At 35.4% G+C, this 26,620-nt stretch overlaps 1 protein-coding gene across 2 annotated transcripts; it reads right to left on the reverse strand.

The window, feature by feature from the left end:
• Positions 1–1,890: 1,890 nt before the first annotated feature.
• On the reverse strand, positions 1,891–17,632 carry OTUD6B (OTU domain containing 6B). Of its 2 annotated transcripts, XM_012809853.2 has the most exons (8): positions 17,359–17,503; positions 16,524–16,675; positions 14,322–14,402; positions 11,099–11,238; positions 9,104–9,416; positions 6,778–6,839; positions 3,780–3,886; positions 1,891–2,990 (listed from the first exon to the last, which is right to left on the reverse strand). In XM_012809853.2, exons 4-8 carry the CDS (start codon positions 11,108–11,110, stop codon positions 2,906–2,908), a joined length of 579 nt encoding a protein of 192 aa, XP_012665307.1. In that variant the 5' UTR covers positions 11,111–11,238; positions 14,322–14,402; positions 16,524–16,675; positions 17,359–17,503; the 3' UTR covers positions 1,891–2,905. The 2 variants fall into 2 exon arrangements, with proteins under 2 accessions (XP_012665307.1, XP_023373843.1); XM_023518075.1 differs by lacking the exon at positions 11,099–11,238 and having other exon boundaries at positions 2,644–2,990; positions 17,359–17,632.
• Positions 17,633–26,620: the final 8,988 nt, after the last annotated feature.

A 26,620-nucleotide genomic window follows, 5' to 3' on the forward strand; every position in this document is an offset into this window, starting at 1 on the left:
TCAGAAAATCAACTTATCTGCTCCTTCAGCTAATTCATGATAAGAAGACACCATGTCGGCACCTATAGCTCAGTGATTAAGGTGCCAGCCACATGCTTCAGGGCACCGGGGCTGGTGGGTCCGAACACAGCCCAGGCCTGCTAAACAACAATGACAATAACAACAAAAAAATAGTTCGGGGTTGTGGTGGGCACCTGTAGTCCCAGCTCCTTTGGAGGGGGAGGCAAGAGAATAGCTTAAGTCCAAGAGTTTGAGGTTGCTATGAGCTATGGACACCATAGCACTCTACTGAGGGCAACATAGCGAGACTCATCTCAAAAAAAAAAATAAAAGACACGATGTCAACAATTGCATGAAAATATAACAAACCTTTTTCTTATTGTTCCACATCCTTACACATAAATGCAAATAATTCTTTTTTTAAAACCCATGAGTCTTAAAATATTCTTCAAATTCATTTATGAATAAGCCTTCCTTATTCTAAAAGATGTTAAGCTTCTAACTAATTTCTAAGAGCCATGGCTTCAATGGCCATTATGTTATTATTTCCCTTTACTACTACCATGAGGCATAAGGCTATACTCATATAGTTAGCCAAATCCTTTAAATGCAAGAATCTGTAGTTTAAGAATCACAATCCAAGCAAATTGATTTAATTCATTCATCTTTTATTTATTTATTTATTTTTTTGGCAAACATCAGATAGTATGAGCAGAACTATATTGCTCACTGTAGTTACACACATTCATTTTTGCTTTACACAATTTGTAAACATATTTAAGTGGATAAAAATGGTTGGCTAAAGACATGTTCCAGAACTCTGACATATACTTTTCCAAGCTGGAACAAAAGAAAGCTTATATAACTTCCATTAGACCATCATCATACAGCAAACTAAATTAGTAAATGCTGCTTTTAAATTCACATCTGCCATTTTTTAAAGACTTCTTAAGGTTATGGCTAAGATGATATTTTTCTGAAGTTTTATGAAGGAACAGAAGACCATACAAATCTTGTTTATAACCATGTCGGCCACTTAAAAATTTAAAAATATAACAAAAGTAAAAAAATAAACATAAAGAAAATTCTCTCGCCAGAAAATGAAGCTACCAATAAGTTACTTTAGAATACTTCAGATGTAAATAGAATTTATAATACTAGGTTCAATGATATCTTGCTTTACTATTTTTTAATGCTGATACTTTAATTTTATAGTAACGGATGACTTCAAAATAAACCCAAAGCATTTACTATTTTATAATTTCATCCTTTCACAAATTTCGATCCCGCAAAATTCAAATCAAGGGTTATAAAACAGGCAGCCTTCAGAATGTATTTTGTATGGCGGGTAGTATGGTTTTTAATCTCATGACTGGAAGCCTTCAGGTAGTAATAGCTACTCTTACTGGCCACAGTCCGTACCAATCCCCAACACTGTCACCTGCTGGGCCTGTGAGACTGACATGCCATTTTTAATATTATAAACATTTACTTATAAAACTTCGTTATATTCACGGAGCAAAAACTCAAATGTTATAAACTTGGTGGTAAATCTGACTAGTTATATTACTTACTAATTTGGGAGAAATAGATCAAACCAAAAAATTCCCATCTTTATAACACTTCCTTATATAACAAATTATCAGACACATTTATATATATAGGTACAATCTTCTTTGAAAAAATACTGTTACGGAGTAACTTGAAATTCAAGCTGGATAAATCATTCACACCAAAAACCATTGTGTGCTGATTTTACTATGCAGATCTCAGCTACCTAATAGTGGCTTTCACCTTTATCCATATGTACAACATAAAAATTCTCAAATGTTTGACTTGACAGAAAAGTGGTATTAATCAAGTTAATAAAATAACAAGTAACAAAGATTTTCTTCCAATGCTAGAAAAATGAAGCAAAAAAAAAAAAAAATCCTAGATAACAAAGATATCTTTAAGACAAATTAAGTAAATGTGGCCTTGGACATTTTACATTGCTACTCCCTCAACTTGTACAAGGTAAAGAAAAAAAGAGGCCACAGAACATTTTTTAGTGAAAAGGCAGTACAAATAGCAACAGAGTTGAACAGTGGCTGGAAAAAACACAGCGGAAAATATAAAAATGTGGAGTTAGGGACGAAATCAAGAGATGATGGTACTGACTCCAGTGTGAAATTTAAGAAACACTGAAGAATAACAAATGAATTAGACAAAAATCTGTTGCATACACAAATAAAAAACGAGTATCTAATTCTTTAGAGTTTTAAATCAGATAGAAAATACCTATTTACTTTTGAATTTGTCTCATTTCTTTAAGCTTAACAAGTGATTCCCACCTGAATATTTAAAAATTCTTAATTATTAAAGCAACTTTCTTAGCTGTACTTTGATAAGACTCATAAAATGCTTCACTGCATTAATCCCATCAATACCAAGGTTTCTGCAATCAAGTTCATTTTATAAGCATTAATTAAATTTAACACAATACAACATTATTGATTGCAATAACAAGGAGACGGAGTCATTTCACTTCAAGAAAAATTACATCGAAATGGTTTCTCTGAAAGTTTTCAGGAACAAGGGGGACATTTAAACACTTAAAATAAGTATTTTAACACAAAATATTCAAGATACAACATAAATAAGAGTATCAACAAATAGGGTACCATCTTGACCTATGAATGATGTTTTCCACAATAGGCTTACAAGTTTTTAAAATTCCACTAAAAGGACACTGGTTAAAGTTAATCTTTGATATATTTCTTAATATCCTACTAGTAAGTAGCTTTGCCATAAAACTGATTTAAGGTAGTTGTGTTTTCAGTAGCATTCAGAACAATCAGCGCTTGGTAGGAAATACTTACGTCAGCACACTGTACTGAAACATAATTATTTAATATTTTGTAAACTAGCTGCAATTTTCAGTAGCTGTGTTTACCAACTGGGTAACAGAATTATAATGTTCTCCTAAGCCATATGCATGTCTCATATATCTGAAACGAAAAGAGAAGAAATGAGTAATTTTGATGAAAGTAATATATTATATATAAATGCTGTGTATATAAATGAAGCACTCTAAATGACTCAGTGCACAGGAGTATCTTTCAATAGACTACACGGACATATTAATTAAGAGTCCAGCACCATCTGAAAAAGTATCAGCAATCAGCAAAATCAAGTTCAAACACTGGAGGGAAAATGAAAAGGCTGATTTGCTGAGTGCCCACTAAGCTTACACTTTCACCTAAATGCTAGCCATTAATGACTACTTTGGTGTCCCGTAGTGGTTTAGCTAATAAAAACTAGAGCCAACAGCAAACCCTCTATGCTGTATTTCCAGAAGAAATTTATCAATCTCTCAATCATGTAAAATTATTTTCACGATGTGGCTAAAAAAATCTCTAAGGAATAAACAAGCAACATAAATATATGTTGAATACATATATTTCAACATAAAATGTTGAAATAGATTTATGTTTCAGCATAAATATATGTTGAAACTTCCAGCATTATAATATCAAACCCAGACAATATTCAAACTAGTCCTGTAATTTTGTAACTTTAGAAATGTCTTTATTATTAACTCATCACCAGAGGTTTAAAAAATCATATAAATCACATATTTTGACAATGCTTTCTATAATTTCCTTTAACATAAAAGAAGAATTAATTCAGCTAAAGATAGTTGTTTCAATTAACCAACATATACAACCTAAAATCTTTTCATATTCCCTTTTCTTCTGATTATGAAAAATCAAAGAGTAAAATTTTTAGATACTTACACAAGGATTAATGGGGCTTTTTTATATTCTTCACCAACTACAATAGGAGGAGAATCTGCTTGTATTATCTCTATTGGTGTTTGTAAAATGTGAGACAGAGCTCTTAGCTATATATAGGGGGAAAAAAGTATTAGTAAGGAAAATAAAAATGTAAGTCACATTCAAATCCTAAACTACACATGAAAAAGGCAACCAATCAGTACAGGGATGTGGTCCTATCACCTGTACACTGATAGCCTGGCACATAGTGGGAACTTGAATAAACAAAAATAGTTGTTTTGTCCCTTATCCCAAAATGCCTAGGACCAGAGTGTTTTGAATTTTGAATTTTGTCTAATATATTTACATATACTACACGTAATGAGATATCCTGGGGTTGGGACCCAAGTCTTAACACGAAATTCATTCATGTTTTCAAATACACCTTATGCAGATAGCCTGAAAGTAATTTTATACAGTATTTTTAATAATTTTGTGCAAGAAACAAAATTGTGACTGTTTTTACTACAACGCAGCAGATGAGGTAAACTGTGGAATTTTCGACCTATGGCACAACATTGGTATTCAAAAAGTTTTGGATTTTGGACAATTTTTGTTGGGTTTTTTTTTGTAGAGACAGAGTCTCACTTTTTCACCCTCAGTACAGTGCTGTGACATCACAGCTCACAGCAACCTCCAGCTCTTGGGCTTAGGCAATTCTCTTGCCTCAGCCTCCTGAGCAGCTAGGACTACAGGTGCCTGCCACAACACCCGGCTATTTTGGGACAATTTTGGATTTCAAATTTTTGAATTCAGGATGCTTAACTTAGATTTATTAAACCAAATACAGAAGTTTCTCAAGCCCAAGTTGCCAACAGCTTTGTAAAAATATCAATGCCATAGTTAATGAAGTAGGTGATGGGAAGATTTCAAGCTTGAAAATCTCCATAATAGAAAGATATTTAAGATACCACTACTCAAGCATGAGATTAAATTAATTACAATGTGGAAGAAGAGAGGGGAGGGCAGAACAGGAAGTTTATATTTTTAAAAGCTTCCAGAAGATTCTAATGTACAGGTCGTGTTGAGAATCACAGTTCTATAATTTTCAAGGCAAATGTAGAATGAGATATGTATCTGTATTGTACTGCTTTCTCAAGGAATCTCTATGATTAACATATTATATAATTTTAAGTAATTTCATACCGTATAATATAAAAGTAGAGCCTACACTGAGCTGAATAATAGTTAATAATGAACGTGATGGCTAACATTTTTTGAGACTTAATATGACCAAAGCACTCTAAGCACTTTTTGTATATTAATTCATTCAATGCTCGCAATAACAATGTGGAATAGATGCTACTGTTATTTTAAAGCCTAGAATCTGAGGCAGAGAAAGATTAAGAAACTTGTCAAAGTCAAGCATTAGAAAATTAAATGACCTATGCTCGACCAGGACAGTTTGACTCTAGACCCCAAGTTCATAAACAAATTAATCATTAACAGTTTTCAATCACAGTGCTCTGATCTATGTATTTGCCTTATTATAGGAATATAGTCCTTTGGGGCATTTACTTCAGAAATATGGAAAGGGTCCTGTTCTGCGTGATGGCAAATTTACTACCATAGTCTATTGTATAAATGAAATGTTCCTATGAAGCACATTTTTCTTATAATGATAAATTAACCCAACTGTAAAAATAGCAACTTTATTTCAAAGGAATTCACACTTTATGAATAAATGTCCTTCAAAAGATGTTTTAAAAGGCCTTTATTAAGTAGAGTTGATATGTCTCTAATATTTACATTAATTGGTGATTCTTATAAAATAGTGAAACATCTTTAACTATTCCTAATGTAATCACAAAGCTAGTATAAAAACTTCCTCAGTTTCAGAGACCCAGGCAAGGCAAAGAAAACTAATGGATACAGTTCCCCCTGGTGGAGAGGTACAAACACAGCAGTGTTAAGAAAAAGATTTTGGAGAAACACTTTTGTCACGTCTTCAAACAACACAGTTCTGAAAGTGAAATATTTACAGGCACAGATATTCAAGAGGATTAATCATCCAATCATTATACAGTACTATTAATATTATAATAATGCTGTTAGATTCGTCCATCCAGCATTTTGGCTTAAAAACACTAAACACGTACACTCCCTGCTTTATTTAATGTTCACGATTGCTCAACACACAGGGGTTTTATTATCCCTATTCGATTATTAAGAAACTCAAGCTTGGGAGGTTGGCCGACTCCCCCAAAACAGAGAAGTGGAAGGAAATGCCAGGACCTAAACCTGGGACTTGCCTTTTTATCCTCTTTCTAACACATTACCACTTGGTTCACTTAAATGTTTTGTTTTAATGAAACAAAGTTGGCAGTAAGATTAAAAACTAAAGTTAAAGAAAATTCTGGTAACTTCCTACAAGTTCAAGACTGAACACTGTTTTCTTACGTACCAATTTTAATGCATCAACTACTGCTTTCAAGTGAGTCACGTCACTATCAACTAAGAATTCAAAACACAATTTTAATAGACGTGTTGTGGTAGCATTTGGCCTGTAATTTCACATAAAAACACTGCTTTTCTGTTTCTGATGTAAAGATATTACTTTCCCAATAGGGACTTTTATCAGCTAAACCAGTAAGGCAAATTTTACTTTTACTTCAGTAAAATTTTAACTTTTCCTAGTCCAGAAAACCAAATACATTGCCAGTGGCCGCATCACAAAAGAAAACTTACATAGATCTAATACTACCCTCTCAATGCACACATCCAGCACTAAGCTATTTAAAATGAAAACAGTGCTTTGCTTCCTCAAGGTGCATACTCTAGTCAAACACCTAACCACGTTAACTCCCTATTGCTTTGTCAATAGAGGAACAATAAATAAGATATAGAAAAGAAATCCTCCACAAGAAATTGAGATCAGCTGAAAAATGCCTGAAAACTACAGAAGGGATTTAGGAATTAATTAACAACCTATAATCACTAGAAATAATTATAAACTTACCTCAAGCTGACCTCCCCATGCAGCTGTGTTTACAATATCATTGCAGTACTTTCTGAACTCTTCTATAGAAACAGATCAGAATATGGTGTTTAATAATTTCCATAACTCATGTTAAAAGATCCCTTTTAGATCTTCCACCATTCCTGATAAAAATGTCCACGTTATGAACATCCGCCTTCTCTACCAGTACCCTTCAGAATCTGATCTACTTCCCAGATTCAAACTTAATTCACCCCAACTCCCCACCATTTTTCCACCCAAGAGCAGAGCAATCCATTTTGGCTTCTCTCCCTCAGCGTAAAGTCCAAGGACTTCATCTATGTAACAAACCCACTTCCCTCTCATTACCCAAAGAAATGATCCCCAAAATTACTAAGATTTTAACCATCTCTTTTTTTTTTTTTGGTAGCGACAGAGTCTCATTTTATTGCCCTCAGTAGAGTGCCCTGGTGTCACACAGCTCACGGCAACCTCCAACTCCTGGGCTTAGGCGATTCTCTTGCCTCAGCCTTCCGAATAGCTAGGACTACAGGTGCCCACCACAATGCCCCACTATTTTTTTGTTGCAGTTTGGCCAGGGCCAGGTTTGAACACTCCACCCTCAGTGTATGGGGCTGGCGCCCTACCCATTGAGCCACCGGTGCCACCCGATTTGAACCCCAAACAGAACAGCACGAAAAACTAAAATATGTAGCCTCTATACAATTAGTTTTAATGAAGGCCCTAGGAGAAATGTGTGAAGAGAATTAGGGTAAAAATACAAAAGAGTTGAAATTCCTTCCCCAGAGTTAGCTTCAAATGGTGCCTCTACTTGTTATTTTGGAAGCACCTAAGTATACAGGCATACATTATCAGTTCTAGCCAAGGAAAGGAGTTTTCAGATCAGCCCTGGGAGAAGGAGCTTAATTTCTGAGTTTACAATGGGCATATCTTATGCATGCACTAATAGACAGCATGTTAAAATGGGAAGCACATGTCTTTCAGCACAGAGAGTGGGGACAGGGGAGAATTATTGATTATCTAGAAGAATATGTCTATGTCCCATGTGTTTGTCTCATTTACTGTTATATCCTCAGTGAGCAGAACGGTGCCTAGAATAATGCCTAGCACACACTGGCCTTCAATGAACATTGAATGAATGAAGATAACTCACTCACTCTTGTCTTTTTCTCTGACTCACCTATGGCAAATTCTGGTGATTTAGAAAACAGCAATGGCCTAAAACAGCAAGAGCTACGTTAACGTTTCCAGGATAGCATCTATGGGAAATTAATTAGCTAAAGAATTAGATATACCTATAGTCATTCTTGAGATCCATCAATACATACCCTAAGCCATACACACTAAAAGAAACACAGTTGACTGCCAATGCTCATTCTTATCCATTCTGCAAGACGCACTACCTCCTTCCAAAGCGGGCAGACTCCATTGATAAAGGGAAATCAACCTTAACCTCCCCTTCTCCAACTCATCCTGGCCATCTGGGTTGCTTCTCTTTCAAGTACTGTTGAACCTCCATAGTTAACCACCTCCTAAAGTTGACCTAATTTTCAAAGACTGGACAAGCGCCACATGCATGTATCAGTACAGCAGGCCTAGTTCCTCACATTCACCACCTCACCAGTTTGTTACAGTCTCTTGAGTGGTGTGGTCAACTTACAGAGGTTCTACTGTATTAACTTTCCTCTATTCCATTCTTTATTCCCCTGAAACTCCCTCAGATTTTTACTTGCTCTCTTCTTCATTTGCTAGTTGTGCATTTTTTAACTCCATAAATATTTTATCTTAATTATCAAAAGTATTATATAGAATAAAAGGTTATTAACCCATTTGTTCCTGTTTTTAAATTTTATATGAATATTAATCTTCCCAATAATTGCTTATTAAGAGTAAAATTTAATCTCCCAAATTACAGGATAAAAGGAAGAAACAGTTTTCCTTATCATTCTCTACTTAAGATCTTCAGGACCAATATATACTTCCAGCAGCTGGTCAAAGTCAACCTTTTCCTATACTTAAGGTTCTTAAATATAAACATTAACACTTTTTCTTCAGTAATAATAATTGATCCTATTCTATTTTTACCTTATATAAAATGATTAATATATTTTATCTATAAAATGGTTAAGTACTTAAGAGATCTTAATAAAGCAAAATGTACCAGAATGTATTAAAAATGTAGAAAATAATTCTACCTAAATTTTGTGATACTTTTTTCACATAAGGTCTACATGGCTTCTTTTTATGCTCCTAGGAAGCACTTTATTTAAAAACAGCCAGAACCACCAACAGCAACTACAAAACATAGTATAGAAAAATAAATTACCTGGAGTATACATATCTCCAGTACTGGGGTTCGTTAAGAATGGCAGAAAGTCTTCTGCATGGCTTTGCATATATTCAGCGGTTTGACTTCTTAAGGCAACTACAGTCAGAGTGCAATCCTGTTCTTTCAGCTGATCTTCAATGGCTCTATACATACAGTGGCCATCAGATGGAATCTGTTTAATTTCCAACTGTCTAGCTGCCAATATTTGAGCAAGTTTTTCACTTTCCATATGTCTGGCTCCAGATAAATTCTCAATTTCAGCTTCAGCTATCCTTTCTTCTCGCTCTTTTTCCAATGCAGCTTTTTTTTCCTAAAAAGATGAGAACATACAGGAATTACTTCATAATAATTAGGCTAATTCTCCTTTATTAAGGGAATGAAAATGTAAGCATCTCAAAATGTTTTGCCATTTTCTTCCTTCTCTCACAAGTACTACCACATTGATTACCTCATCATGTATGGAATTATTTGCCAAGTCTCTAGAAAACTTTACTTACTGATTTCGAAGTACTATCTTAAGACTGAGTTGTCCTAGACCTTAAAGCACATTATTATCGTATTTAAACCCACACTAATCCCAGCTTCTTAACTTATCACTTTACTAGTGAGGTGTAAATCTGCTGAAGTCTTTGGTAGGTTACAGGCAGATACTCCTTTATCTAGCCTTTTAAAAAAGTATATATACATGTATATACATAATTATTACCTTATTGAGACTACATACAGGGTGGACATGAAGTTCTTGTGCAATTTAAAATAGCTTAACATAGTAAACCGCACATGAATTGTATGGACACCCTGTATAACTGACAAAGAATCAAATTTAATCTCCCAAAGTACAGGATAAAAGGAAGAAATAGATGAAAACATTCTTATTTTAAAAACATTAAAGTATTACAGATAGACTAAAACTCCCCCCCACAAATACTGCTATCCAAGTGCTTAGCAAGAGGTTTGGTATGTATCCTTCTAGACTGTTTTTCTTTGCATTTTAATCAATATAGTATACCCCCAAATGGTGTCATATATTATATTCTGCAATGTGTGCTCTCCCTATTCAAATATCTTAAGAGATCCTCTCGTGGCAGCATATGCAAGAATAGGGTGAGGTGATGTTAATGGGAGATTTGTGACATGAAGGGCAGATCGGAGGGGAGATGGGAGGGTTAAGGAAGAGAAAAAAATCCCAAAAAGTGGATCCGTAAGATCACAAATCAGAAAGCATTATATCTTTCACAGCTAGAAACAACTCACGGAGCTACAGTACCAGAGAAAAGGGTCAAGAGATGGGGTTGGGGGCAAAAAGAAAGGCATACAGTTAATATATATATTAAGTCTATGCTTTAAAGTGTTTAAAAAAAAAAAAACTAGAAGGATATACAGAAAAAATTAGAAGGATATACTAGAAGGAAGATTATTTTTAATGCTTTTCACTAGATGATAGGATTCCAAAATAACTTCTATTTTGGCGTGTGTCTGTGTGCTTTTTTGCATCTTTCAAATTTTCTACTGTATGTTTTATTTGTACACTCAGGGAGGAAACTGCTTTTCAGCATAAAAGAATAAAAACAGTTAAACTAAATTCTATAAATCTTGGTATTAACAGTAAATTACAGTAAAGGATTTCGCAGTTCAAGCGTAGGAAAAGATAAAGACTTTCATAAGCCTAAGCTTTAACTCCTTTGGGCAAAAGAAGTAAAGGAAAAGGCAAATTTCAATTGAGCTTACTGCCATATACTTGTTCTAACTGCTTGTTACGTGCCATGCTAGATGAACCTGAAGTGATTTCTAAGTTACCTGAACCAAAAACAATATTATCTTCCTAACAAAACATAGCCTATTTAAGTTTTTTCCTCCCAAATGAAACCATAACAGAACACAAATTTATTTCATTGTAGATCACAAAGGCATAAAATCTTAAAACACAAGACGGCACTATTACTTTATAAAACCCTAAAAAACAGTTTCAGAGGGGAGAGGAAGAATAAGCACCTTAGATATCATCTAATCCAAACCCCCTCATTTTCCTCTTCTGAGGAAACAGCACGCAGAAAGATTTCCAAAGGCCAAACAGCTGGTTAGAGCAGAGCGGGGACCAAGGACAACACAGAGAGCTCCTTGTATCCGGGCACCTGAATCAGAATAAAAGTTGGAGCAGATGGGAGCTGGAGTTAATGATGTCATGTACTATTTACTGGAAGAGTGGAACTTTATACTCTCTGTAAAACTGTTTTTGCCTCTAAAATACTAAAATACTAATTCTAATTAATCATTTTATCCTTTATCCTTATCATTTACTTCGGTATTACAAAGCAAATGATTTTCCTTCCCAGGGCACTAGATGAGAAATTCATTGGATTCTCTTCCCAGCAATGTACTCTTTCCCAATAGCACATGCACTTTTCATTTCTACAACCATAGTACTGAAAACCAAATGGCATCAGTAAGGTCTAACGGAAACACACATAAGATGAAAATAGCATGTAAATCATAAATACATTGCTAATAAAACTAGGTATGTGTTGAAATAATAATATAGCAAAAACAACTCAAAAATAATCTTAAGAGCTGGGCACTATCCTGCATTTGTTTCCAACTTTCAGTATACCACTAAGATAACCTGGATCTCAAGTGTCTTATTTGTAAAATAAAGAAATTGAACTCGATCTCATTCCAGCTCTCAAATTTCATGTTTTTAGAACCCAGTACCTAAGTTCTGCTTTGGGCTTTTTTTTTTTTTTGTCTTTTTGAGACAGTGTCTCCTCTCCCACTCTTGCCAGGGCTAGAGTGCAGTGGAATGATCATGGCTTACTACAACCTCAAATCCTCAAGCAAACATCCTGCCTCAGCCTCCCGAGTAGCTAGAGTAGAGAAACAGTTGGCTAATTTATTTTATTTTTTGTAGAGATGGGAGTCTCCCTATGTTTTTTGTAAAGGCTGGTTTCCAATTCCTAGTTCAAATAATCCTCTGGCCTTGACTCCCAAAGCCCTAGAATTATAGGCATGAGCCATCATACTTGGCCTACTTTGGATTCTTTCTACCATATCAAAAAGCTTCTAAGTTCTTTGTATTAAATAAAATACTCCTATTTTTTTTAGATTAAAAATAAGAGACATGCTCTACAATATTCCATAATAGTCTTACAATATAAATGTTTTCTTCCAGAATTGTATCTTTCCCCAAAATAAACATCATTAACTGGCTTTTGATTCCTTGATGCCTTTGGCAACAAGAGAAGGTTCCAAATTATCTGCTATTCAATAATTCACCCTGATTTCAGGTTCCATTTTCTTATATATTATAAACCTATAATGCTTTCTGTTCCAGAAGCACATTAATATAACAAAGTAGTAAGAAACTGGGCAGTACTTCTAAGGCACCTTCTCTGTCAAGTGTTACAGCAGCTAACTATAAAACATACTAAATTTTTTAGAGTATAAATAAAAAGGGTATTAATCTTAGTTGTGCAGTATTTTAGGAAAAATGTAACAAAATTTTTGAGAAAGGTAACAGTTTTCTTTATGTTTGTTTTATTCCCTAAGGGTCCAGGTAAGGATGAACAAGTCTTGATAAAGATATGAAGGAGCTGGGTCCTTATATTTGCCAACATTAAGTAGGCTATTATAAGATGTTTCAATTACTATGTAGAGGTGATTCCAATTTTTTGTTATGCTACTGGCATGCAAAAATTCTGCCTTTCATTTTTGATCCCTAGAAGGTAACAATTATTACCATAAAAAGATTGCATACCAGGGCAGTGCTTATGGCTCAAGGAGTAGGGTGCCGGCCCCATATACCGAGGGTGGTGGGTTCAAACCCAGCCCCAGCCAAAAAAAAAGATTGCATACCAGAAGCAGATAAATTCCAAGATACCTGTATTTCATGATTCTATCAAATTCACAATCATAATATTTACTCAAGAACAAAATTTTATACAAATATGAGAAATGTCTATTTGCAACTTAATCAACTTTCAAAAAAAAAGACATTCCTCTTAAGATTAACTTTTTTGGGGGGGTAGGTTTGAACCCACCATCTCTGGTATATGGGGCTGGCACCCTTCTCACTGAGCCACAGACACCACCCAAGTTTAACTTTTTAAGAAACATACTACGAGACATACTTCGCAGTACTTAAAACAATAAACAATACTATCATTTGTTGACACATTAATTCTCCAGGACTTGTGTTAAGGGCTTTGGAAATAGTGTATTATTTAGTATTCACAGGGTTATTAGGAATTAGGTTTTATTTGCACCCCTTTAATAGATGTGAAACTGAGATTTAGAGAAGAATCTTATACAAAGTATAATAGTAAAATTAAAAGCTCATCTCTGAGACATTCCACTAAATTATGTACTACTAAATCATAACATGCAAAGCTAATTTAAAAATATGCATTTAAATCCTAGAACATATCAAGTGTTAGTAAAATAATTTTGGGACTAAAAAGATTGGATTTAATTGTCTTTTTCTTTTTCAGTGTCAAAGGGCCTGACCTAACTAATCTCATTCCCATGTTGATATCATGAACTACTTCTAATAAATCAATTTCCTTATGGCTCTCTGACAGTATTTCATTCTCACATTTGTTTTTATGCATAGTATTTCTCCTATTTGGAATATCCCACATAAATATTTCCTTCAAATTCTAACCTATTATTTAATACTTAGCACAATGAACTTTCCCATCTCTACATTTTCATCATAATTAGTCACTACATAAACACCTACAACATTATCTGAGAATTCTGAATACCTATGAATCTTAACTTCTAGGTTCAAATTCTTATTTCTTATTCAATACCACAGTTTTCAACCAAGGTGTCTATCAGAATCACCTGGAAGCATACTCTGAAGTTCTGAATTATAAAGTCTGGATAATATATTTGAAAAAAAAATCCCACTTCCCAGCCCCACTGTCTTATGAGAATAGTAAACTGAGCCTCCTATTTTATGTTATCTCAGGCCTATTTTCTTCCCTAGAAAAGGAGAATAAGAAATCCTACTTCACAGGATTATTGTCAGTACTAAATGAGATTTCCTATAAGTAGTCAGAGAGTATTTGGCACACCAGCAAGTGCTTACTAAATATTAGTTCTTGACAAGGAACTCCTTTTTTGTTTTTTTGTTTTAATTTCTTTCTTACACAACACCTACAACAGTACTGAGCACACAGCCTAACTTATATACTTGGTGACATGACTTTCATACCCGTCTCTTTTGTGCTTTTGATATCCGAGGCGGCTGATTCTCAAGTACCAAGTCTGAAATGTTAACAGCAACAGAATCTATCTGAAGGAAACAAAAAGCATTAACAAGTCAATGAAAACACTTTTAAATTATTGCTGAAAGTATTAGGTTATTAAATTACTATTAAAAATCAGAATCTACCCAATCCCACACATGAAATCTTAGTAACACTAGACACCATATTAGTTAATATTGTTTCATCTCCTTTCTCTACTTTTTATGAGAGAATATGTCAAATTCCCAAGAAGCTTCCTTTCAGCTCTTCAAAGATAATGCTCATCCTGCATGCTTTCCTTTCTTCTTAGAATGCCTATTTCACTAATCTACACACTCTATCTCCTAAGTGCCAATTCACTCAGCACTCCATTCTTCTTTCTCTGAATGCTGACAGTACATATAATGCATAGGTCCTATGCTGGCTCATGGTTCAGTTTATTACTCAAATGTGATGGCAAAGCCCTGCTCCATCGTTATTGGGCAGAACCTGGTAAGCACTGATCCATGACGCTAGCAAAAAGCTGAAATTTTCCTATCCTTTCCTGTCTACAAACTGATAACTGCAGGCAGGAAATATATTTAATTTAAAGTATCAGACATTACAACCAATCCCAAAGAACAAAGTTGCTAGACTTATAACTATTAGGATGAGTAGTTGGTGTTTTATTACTGCCACTGTAAATTAAGCCAGTCCTTAGTATATATACAACAAATAAAGACCATTAACATACAGAAACATAAGTCTCTAAAGGCTATGTTCCAGGTGATCAAAATATCTTAATCAGATAAAGACTTCAAAGAGGGGTTATCAACGTTAGAGAAATTAGGAATCAGCATTCATTTTTTTAGAAGAATCTGCTAAAATTTACAAATTGCCATACTGGCAATAGTCAAGATACAGAGATGCATCTGAAAAACAAAAGAGCTATGACATAAAAATTTAGGTAGTATCCAGAAAAGAAAACAAGTTTAAGTTAATGAAAAAGACAATAGTTCAAATAGAGAATGGGAGTCTGTATTTTAACATTTGAACAGTATACAGATTGAGAATCAAACATTTTTGTCCCTAAAACATGACAAAGAAGATGAAAGGCCTGATAGAGTAAAAATTATCTCACTAATAGGAGAGATGGACAATTAAGAATACCACAACTGTAATGACACAACAGAACACCTGAAGCATCATCTGCTATTCCCTGGAGATCAAGTATGATAAGGGCAAAGAAGGGCAGAGTCTATGATGACTGGCTAATAAAGTTAGACAAATTTAGACTATAATTAATGTAAGTACACTGTTAATCAATGATAATTTCCCTTGTCAACAGCAGACTAAAAATAAACCAAATTTTGCAAATTTTGCATGAGAACTTTCTAACTGTTGAAAGTGAAGCTGTGGAGTCCATGATCCTTCATGTCTAAAGCTCATACAATAAACCGCCACACTATACAAAGCTCAAACAGAATGCAGTATTCACATCTTAAAGTAAGACAATTCTGATTTTGAATTCTGACACTGGCACTTAATAAGTGTTATAACATCAGGAAAAAGTTCTTATCAAGTGGTTCTCACTTGAAAATGGGATCATTTGCACTTATTTCATAAGCAATACCTTACACTGTGTTAGTGAGGATTAAATGAGATAACAAGTAATGTGGTACAGAACTTGGCACAATGTATTAACCACAATAATAATATAAATATTAGTTAAAATGATGGAAGTCAGAATGCTCCAAAGCACTTTTATAATTTAAAAATGACTATGACTGCACATTTGTTGTCCCATTTGAGTCTTACAAGAACCTATGAATAGACAGCAGTAATATGTGCATCTTATTATAAGTAGGGAAAATTATTAAGAAACTTTGCTCAGGTTACAATCGTATTCAGTGGCAATTCTAACACTACAAGTCTGGTCTTCCAACTTTCATTTAGGGAAGGTTCACCTTTTGAGCAAGTAGATATAGGTAAAGAAAGGTACTCCTTTCTTTCCTCATCTCTCTTACAAAAAACACTGCCATGTAAACATGGCCACAAAAAAATATTAATGAAAAGTAATATGTGCCTGACTTCATTTCTCTACAAATTTTGTGATCTTTATATATTAACAAACAGAAATGGAAAGTTGTTATCAAATGCTGCAGACAAGGGCAAACATTTTTGCATACCTTATTCTCCTTAGAATTCAGTTTCAATTGCTCCAGTTCCTCTCTATGTTTCTGCTCCATTTCTTTTTCCAACTTAGCAACATCTTCAATGAGTTGCTTCCTCCTCTTTTTGTCATTCTTGGGAACAGCATTCTTCATACCCTGAATTTTAGCTGAAAATCCATGTAATCATTAAGTTAGAAACTCAGGTAAACGAGGAAATGGGAAGCAAGAACCAAGAAGAGGATGGTAAGGGGAGACAGGCAGAGAAAAAATAATTACGGATGCAAGAAAGAGTCCTCACATAACAAGTGGACAGTTACAGAGAAGAGCCCAGATGAAGCTGAAACCAAAAATATCTTTTTTAAAAATCTCCTCATTATCATAACCTTGAATTTGTTAGGGTTGTTTAAGAGGATGAGGAGAAAAAGAGACTGAAGCAAGTTTTTAATCTTTCAAGTCTCCCTTCTGGGCCCCCTAAATTGAGCTGAGGTAGTTTAAATTGTAGCCATTAGACCAAGTGTCAGGAAAGGGAAGCGGCATAAGGGGGATCGGGAGGGGACCAAACTCGAGGCTTTGCAGACTTCGGCACCCAGGCGGCGGCGCCAGGGGGTGGGGGGTGGGGTTCGTGGCAGGGCTGAAATGAGGAAATCTCGGGAGGCTAGGAAGGCTAGGGGATTTAGGGCCGCTGGGGAAGGGAAGGCGGAAAACGGAGGGAGAAGTCTAGGACTTGCTACTTGGGAGAAGTCTAGGACGATCCAGATCAGCCGCCCAGTAAGATTTCTCAGAACTGACCCGCCACGCGCCCTTCCCTGGGTCTGGGCGGCTTCGAGATTCCCATTTCCTTCCCCGTCACCTTGCAACTCCTTCTTCTCTTTACGATGCCGTCTCACCAGCTGCTCCTCCTCGTCAAGCTCTTCGGTCAAGTCAGCCTCCATGATGAACAGGTACTTCAACACACGAGCTGAAAGCAACTTGCACCACCGGCTCCCGGGTACCTTGCACCCTTCAACCTTCACCCGGGGCGCCATTGGTCCCGACCCGGACCCAGCCCCGCCTTCAAGGCGGCACCACACCTAAGCCGAGCCATTGGAATAAGCGGAAAATTGGATGCGGTGCTGCGCGTGCGCACTACCGTGACCCCGCTCTAAAGGGGACAGCGCGGCGGGTGAGGAGCGATACGACTTTAAGGTTACGCGCCAGGCTATTGGCCGAGTCGTGAGGCGCGCGGAAACGACGTAACGAGAATCATTTTGGACGTTTATTTCGTTCAGTACTGCGGGAAACTTTGTTTAATCTTCGATTTGGGTCTTTTTGCTAAGAAGCGCTACTGAAAAGGTAGGAAAGAAAAACAATACATATTAATAAGACCGTCGATAGTTATAAATAGGAATATTTGGGCCATAGGAAACTAAGTTCTGTTTCTTGTTTTTAAGGTCGTAATACCGCAGTTCGGAAGAAAGAGCAGCTAAGTATTCGAGAAAATGCCACCTCTTGAAACAGATGTAGCGGTCGAAACAGAAGAGATAGAAAGGATTGAGACTAACATAATACAGAATCTTAAAACCCTATGCGCAATGATAAAAAGGGTAATGTCAGAACGCTTGGAAAGTATTAGAGAGTTGAGAGAATTAACAGAAATGTGCAAGCTGGATTGTCCACAAAATGAAATTACTGAAGTAAATGCAAAACAAGACAAATTTCCACCGAATTCAGAGAAAAAGGGAAAAGAAGTCAAGAAAAGTAAAGAGGAGAAAAAGAGAGATCTAGAGGGCCGATCCAGGAGGTACAATCTACGTATAATAGGACTACCTGAAACAGAAGACAAAGCAAACGGAGCTGAAACAATAGTTGAGGAACTAATTGAAGAAAATTTTCCAGAATTGAAGAATGAACTAGATTTACAAGTAGAAACAGCTCACAGGGTACCTTTAAAATTTAACGAAAAGAAAGCAACACCTAGACATGTTCTGGTGACATTTTTAAATTTAAAGGATAAAGATAAAATTTTGCAAGCATCAAGAGAGAGAAAGCAGGTTACCTATAAAGGAACAAAAATCAGGCTGACCTCAGATTTTTCTCTTGCAACTCTAAATGCCCGAAGACAATGGAACAGTATCTACAGAATTTTAAAGGAAAATAACTTTGAGCCAAGAATTATATATCCAGCCAAGTTATCATTTCTGTATGAAGGCAACTGGAAGACATTCTCAGATATGCAGGGGTTAAGAAAGTATATCAACCAAGAAACTTCCTTGAAAAGTTTGCTGTATGATTTACTGCCGCCAAAGGAGAACCAGAATTAAAATAAATAGCTTGACTAGGGAGGTAGTTGTTAGAATTAATGGTAAGCATTAAAAGTAGTTAAGAATCCCTGATGGTCTAGTGATTAAAGAAAAAAAATAGTTAAGAAGTATTAAGTTTAAAGTGTTACATGTAGAGTATCAAAACTAAATACAAAAATAGAAATGTAAGTTGGGTCTAAAATTTAAGTTTAGATAGGTTTAAACTCCGAGAAGGCATGTCAGATGTTGAATATATTGAACAAATACTGTAGGTTGTGTTGTAAAGATAAGAATGTTCTTAAGCTAAACATAAGTAAAATAGAAGATGATTGTAGACAGGACAAAATTGGAAAACAGCCACTACAAGTTTTTCCTCATTTTTAGTTATAGGGAGAAGGGAAGTAGCAAGTTTGTCCATAATGTTAATCTTGATACTGCATAGTGTAAAAAGAAACTCCCAAGTCACCAGTTGGGGAGGGAGGTGTATAAAATCTTGTAGTATATACAAGTTGCCTGGGGAATAGCAATGGTTCCTGCATCACATAGTAATTAATATTAGTAAATTTGGCATTATTTGGCATTAAAATAAGTGTTAGGAACAAAAATAGAATATATAATTTTCAATTGTTTAGATTATGGAGAAGGTGGTAAGGAAACAAGAAAACAGCAATAGAAAAACAGGAATAAAATATTACAATTAGCATATAATAGATTGACAGATGTACATTTATAAAAAAAATTGAAATTGGTTCAGAAGTTAGTCTCTAACCTAGTATACCCACATTTGTATAAAACAGGATAAAAGGATTTAAAGATAATGGAAATTATAGGTCATAGAAGTAAGATAGCAACACTTTTATTAGAATCCAAGCATATACCATATTTTGTATAACATACAATACAGGGCATAACATTTAAGAGACTTTATAGGATAAATAACATGGTATTCATATGTAAAATAAATGTTTCATATCTTAATGTCGGTTGTATTTTTATTTAATATACTTAATAACATGTACATATAAAATATAGTAAATTTTATATATTTAAGATTCATTGAGTTAATCCTTCAAATAAAGAGGCTACATATATAGGAAAAACAGTGTTGGACTCTGACTTCAACATTTATGGTCTTTGATAAATCAAGTAAGTACAAAGTTAAGGGAGAAAAGGTAGTTTAATGGCTGGGTTTCATATGTGTATAATATATATTACATTTTTTACCTTATTTTCATTCTTTCCAAATCATCCTGAAGCATTTCTAATTAATTTATACTAGGATGCCAAGAAAACGTTAATATATTTTTAGAAATCACAAATGACCACATTGCAAAAAAACTTAGTTTAAGCACCAAGAAATCACATACTTGGAATTTGGGAAATGTTATTAAATGGCCTTTGGGTCAAATAGCAAATTATAGCAAATACTGGTGATTTAGGAACTATAGCAATGAAGATAATTATGCTAGGAGATGGGTATAGAAAAGGAAGGGAATAGAGAAGTAAAACAGTGAAGAATAAAATATGCACATAGGAAAGATATAGTAACAGGCTTTTAAATTTCACTATTTTTCAAATGTGGTAATAGTCTGCCTAATTATTTGATTTGCTTCCTATATAAGTTGTTCTTAGTACCACAATTAACTTCTTGTTGGTGATTTTTCCCAATTAAGTTGTAAAGTAACATAATAGGTTTTCAAAGAAGAGGAGACCAAAGTCTCCTCTGTTTTTTCTACCCCCACTATTCTCCCTTTCTCAGACCTTAATATAACAATCTTCTAGTCTACAGTCTCCACCAAAAAGTATGGCTCTCAAAAGCAGCATCAACATTGCCTGGGATACTGTTAGAAACGTGGTATCTCAGGTCAATAGCAGTATTGTATTAGATCACAAAATGTTAGAGTTTGTTGGTATGTATCTGTAATACCAGCCACTGGGGAGGCTGAGGTAGGAGGATCCCTCATACGCAGGAGTTTGAGGCTCCAGTGAGCCATGATTGCTCCACTGCACTCTATCTTATGTGAGCACTCTATCCTATGTGACAGAGCAGGACCCCATCTGTGAAAAAATAAAAAAATGTATATACAGTTCTTCTTAATACAGTGCCTGGTAGATTGTGACTGCTCGATGTTAATTAATTTATTTGAAACAGGATCTCACTGTGTTGCCCAGGCTGATCTTGAACTCTTAGCCTCAAGTTATCCTTCTGCTTTAGCCTCCCAAAGTGCTGGGATTACAGGCATGAGCCACTGTGCCTAACCCTATTGGCAAACTTAGAAAATCTATAATGATACATCCATTGTTTCTTCATAGGTAATTTGTGATTCACTACTGCATATTTATATATAGTTTATTTTTCTTGCTGGTGATAGTTCTATAACATCACTCAAAACATTGAATTAATGAATGCAGAATCATTGTTTCTAAGAGAAATCTGGGATTAGGTTCCTGCAAGCCTCTGGTCACACGATTCTTATCAACTGATCAATACATAACCTTGTTTCAAGGTACTTTAATATTCTAACACATTTTCTCTGCAAGGCACATCACGGCCTTCTTGTACTTAAGAGACACTACACACCACTACACTTAGTTCATTTTAGGCAGCAAAATCACCAAGAAAAAGCATAAAAGTACACAAAATATGCAGGGAAAGGAGGCTTATTTACAGTATGAGAAGCTGAATCAAAAAGGCAGTCACTATTTTCCACCTCAACTAGGAATGTCCACATCAGGTAACTCAAATTTTAGGTTGCTTTGCATACATACATGACCATGAATGACCATGTAGGTGCCACAGTTTTGATTTGGGGGTTATAAATAAATTTTCATAAGTTCACAAGTACAAAATACCTAAAAAATTAATATTGACTAATTCAACATGTTTTTGATCATTTCATTTCCTTTTCAGTTTGGGGAAGTTATTCTATAAAGCCTAAGAATGCTGGCTTTCCTTGAGATGGTATCACACCAATGACTCCCATAGAGTTTAAGACCAGTGTAGAGGTTCTGAAGAACTTGTACATGGTTACTATGAACTGCCCAGCAGATTGCTGCTTTCCTTTCAGATTATTTGGGTGTTCTCCCTGGGGCAGTAATAACAAGAATGTTTCCAATATCAAGCAGAACAAGTTGACATGTGGAATACCTGTCTGAAATACTAGTGTGAGAGACATCTCAGACTAAATGATGCTCTATACATCCAAAAAGGTATTAACATCCAAATAAACTCAACAGCTAATCAGTTAAGTGGCAATACTGTCCCTTTAATTGCTCAAGTTGGAAAACTTGCTGTCATCCGTGACTCCTCTCTTCCCTTGACTACTCTTCTCTTTACTATATCAACAGATTATCAAGTCCTATCTTGTAAATAGTACAGCTCAAATCAATCCACTTACCTTTAGTTCTACTGGCACCACTCCAGGCAGAAGGCTGAATTGTTTCTCACCTGTGTTGTAAGAACATGTTTTTTCCTAGTTTATTCTTTAGAGTACAAAAAAACTTATCTTTATAAATTCCAAACCAATTTAAGAATTTCAACATTGAAATAGTTTTAAATAAAATGTACACTTTTTAAAATGCTTCTCAAGGTCTACTCAGCCTCATCACACTCCACATTCTAAATAATATATTTCAGCCGTTCCAGACATCAGTGCCTTGAACTCTTATACTTTCTTTTTTCCCTGGAATGGAATGCTTTGCAAATATTGATCTGCCGTTACTTCCTGACCACCCTATCTACCGTTATTCTCCATTCACCATTCATTCCCTATTGGGAGCACCCTGTTTATCTTCTCTGTAATACATTTACTTGTCTTCTGTTTCGTGAACTTGAAAATAATGAAGTACAGACTAGCCCCATTTTGTTCGCCTTTGGGTCCTCAATCCTTTGCACAGAGAAATCATTTAATAAAAATTTTAAAGAATAAAACATGGATTGGATGCCACTTAGTGTTAATAAAAGCAGGTAAGAGAACACTTCAGATCACTTTCATCCTTAAAATTACGCAATTATGGAAATATTTTCCTATATTTCATCCTCAGTATTTCTCAGACATATAACATCAAACCAGCTCTCAATAGTAATCAGAGGACAATCAAATCTTCTCCCTAAGATAACATTTCACTCAATGGCAACCTCTACACTAAAAGAATATCAAAAACTGAAAAATATTTTACGGAACTTTCTCCTGGCCTTTCAACTTTCTAGTCTTGTCTCTTAATCTGCATTGTATTTCATTTTCTTCAAATATTTTCCATTTTTAAATCTCCCATTTTTGTATTCTCTTTGCCTATTTCCAAATCCTTTCCATTTTTTCCTTCATGATAATATATTTTTTTCATTTTGTCCTTTCCCTATCTCTAAGAAACCGTCTCACATTAGGATAGAATCCTGATGCGGTGAATCCTGATGTGGTGGATTTGGCAAATTGGTACTCAACACATGTTCTAATTTCTTCCTAGAGTTGAAAGGAATTTCAAATACTGGAAATATAAATATTAATACTACATTACTTATATTCTGTTGTAGAATTGTAGATATAAAGTGTATCAATCAGAAAATTTTCCCAGGATTAATTGAAATGAGATCTTTTTTTCTGTTTCTCAGCTGAGAAAATGATTAGGGCATTTATGGAGGCCCGGAGTGGAACTGCAGCCACATTCTAGTGTCCACTGCTTTAGACCTCATGCATAAATACTAGTATCTTTCTGGTCTCTGAGCAAAGTGACAGCAATATGTTCTTGAAATCAGTATATTTTGTGCAAGTCTCTGGGACTCAGCCCTCCAAGCCTCCATTTCCTATTGAAGTGAGAAAATAAACTTGCTTTCAATTATTTTTAATGCAAAACTATTTTTTGTTCAAAGGAAATATCAGAAGTTCAAATGAAAACTCATCAGAAGAGTTTTGTTCTCGTTATTTTTATTCCTAATGCTGATGCCCTGGGCTCTTAACTCCAGAAACCTCCAAAAAGTTTGCAATTGGGACCAAGCAGGCAGATTTTTTTACAAGTTCCCCAAAGGACTAATGTGCAGCCAGGATTGGAAATGACTGCTCTGGATGACTTTTTCCCTGATTCTCAACACTCAGCTTTTCTTTACTTTTCTTTAAGGCAAGTCCCTCATCTTATTCTGGAATTTGTGGTCTTTTTCTTCAGTGTACAATTTCTTCATGTTTTCATAATGTTTCTTAGCCATTCACGTTTTCAGAGAAGAATCTGCTCATGTCTCTTGCTCAGTGATAGATGGGATTGTTCATTCATTTTTTTCTTAATTTGAGTTCTCTATAGATCCTAGTTATCAAGCCTTTGTCAGATTCATAATTGCAAATATCTTTTCCCATCCTGAAGGTTGTCTGTTTGCTTTAGTTGTTGTGTCCTTAGCTGTGCTGAAGCTTGTCAGCTTAAGTCCCATTTGTTTATTTCTGTTGTTGCAATTGCCACTGAACCCTTCCTTGTGAACTCTTTCCCCAGGCCAACATTTGTAAGAGTTTTTCTCACGTTTTCATCTCAGACTTTTACCATTTCATGTCTTAGATTAAAATCTTTTATCCATCTTGAGTCAATTTTTATGCATACTTGAAAGGTGTGGGTCCAGTTTCAGTCTTTCACATATGGTTATCTGTTTCTCCCAGCACCATTTATTGAATTTTTAATTAGCCCCCATTTTTAAAAGCAGATAATGTCAAATAAAAAAATATCTCTTGAAAACTTGTGCATGGAACACATTGAGATCATAGCTCAGTAGCAGCGTGGTGCCCCTTATTTGGGGCGTGTTTTCTGCGCTCCCTCATATCCTGCCACTCTCTGTTGTCTCTTCAGCACTGAAACCAAATGGCAGTTACTGCTTCCCTGTACTTGCACAATTGTTCCTTATGGTGGAGTTAAAGCCTGTATCTCTGTTTCTACCAAAGGTAAGAAAATAAAAGCTAGGCCAAGAAGACACATTTCCAAATAAAGGGGAAAATATAATTTTAATGTAAGTGAAGAGTATTCCCTATACCTAAATATTCAAAAAAGTATGTGTGTGTAAAAAAATGCCTTTTAAGGTGTGATTATGAAAAAACTCCAAGTCAATATTTACTAATATACAGTAGGACCTCTGTAAGTTGACCACCAAAGAGACTGTAACAAACCGGTCAACATAGAGAAGTGGTCCATATAAGGAATGAGGCCTAGGACAGGTACGGATACATAACATTTGGTGCATATCTGGTCTATGAAAATCAGGTCAACTTAAGGAAGTGGTCGATGTAGGAAGTGGTCAACTATGGAGGTTCTACTGTGTTTTGGGTCTGAGGAAGAAAGTAGGTTTGTCTTATGTCTCACTGAATCTCTTGAACTACATACATATATTTCTTGAAATACTATGGGTACTAAATAAAGATTTATAATACATAAACATGAAGACCTTTACAAATAAAGGAGAGGGCAGGAACTCTGCTTTAATATTAAGAGCATTAAATATGTTGACTAAATGCAATAACTGACATAATCATCTTTCTTTTACAATATTTACATAATTTGGAGGCAGAGATGCAGGTTACTTCTCTTCCCATCTCTGCATCAAAATGTCAGCCATGTAATCAGAATCTCTGAGAATCAGAATTATAGTCTCATGTTTAGTTTTTTTTTAACTTAGATTTTTAAAAATTCTCCCTACTATTTCTTTCCACTGATATTTACTGAGTAACTGATATGGTCCAGGTATGGCAAGAAATACTGTGTAAACATTGGAGAGCTAAGGAGGTACTTTTTTTTTTTATAAAGACATTACTTGTACAAACAAATAAATGTATTACCTGATATTAGCATATAGTAAGCATTTTTGTAAGTGAACAAATAAGTAGACAAATATAGTTATAGTAGAGTACTATGTAGGAAACAAATAATGTGCTGTAATGGAGAGCAATAAGGCTTATGGGGTAGAAGTGGGAATATGTCCAGATTGGTCAGGGATGATCTATCTGAGCAGGTAACACGCAGGCAGAGATCTAAATGAAACACGAGGATTCAGTATTTCAGAGTAAGAGGAATGGTCCCAAAGAGGGACAGCATGTTCCTGGCTATTTGTTTATTGTTGGATTTGTTTGTTTGAGACAGAGTCTCACTCTGTCACCCTGGGTAGAGTATCATAACATCATAGCTCACAGTGACCTCAAACTCTTGGGCTCAAAACATCCTCTTTCCTCTGCTTCCCAAGTATCTGGGACTATAGGCACCCAGCACAACTCAGCTAGTTTTTCTATTTTTAGTAGAGACAGAATCTCGTTCTTGGTCAGGCTGGTCTCAAACTCCTGAGCTCAGGAGATCCACCCGCCTCGGTCTCCCTGAGTGCTAGGACCACAGGCATGAGCCACAGTGCCCAGCCTGTTTATTATTACCTTGAAAGAGGGTTAGTAATCTCCTACCTGTACACAGATGCTCTGTACCACCTCTATGCCACTTTTGCCACCAAGAGATTCAGCATGATGCATGATTTAAAGCAGATGTTGGTAGATTCCTGATCTTTGTATCCTGTGGGAAGAAAAATTAGTGACAAATAAAAGCAGGCCATTAGCTCAGGTAGAGTCTGCTAGAGATGAACCTTCCTTGTCCATTCAAAAAATGATGGAAGAGGTGGGCTTATCTTCCACATCCTCCCACCTCTTCTTCCAAGCCCATCTCCTGGCTTCTGACACTCTTACCTGCAAGCTATAGGCGAATAAAGCACGTGTGCTGCTGTCTCTTTACCCAGAGTTTTCTCTTTATCCTAAGCAGATTCCAGATGCCACAACTGTATACGCCTATCCTAATATCCCAACCCTTCAAAAAAAGGGAAGAGAGAACAGAAGG

Source organism: Otolemur garnettii, unplaced genomic scaffold (assembly GCF_000181295.1).
Source record: "Otolemur garnettii isolate 467f Iridium unplaced genomic scaffold, OtoGar3 scaffold00004, whole genome shotgun sequence".
In the NCBI taxonomy this organism is placed as follows: Eukaryota; Metazoa; Chordata; class Mammalia; order Primates; family Galagidae; genus Otolemur; species Otolemur garnettii.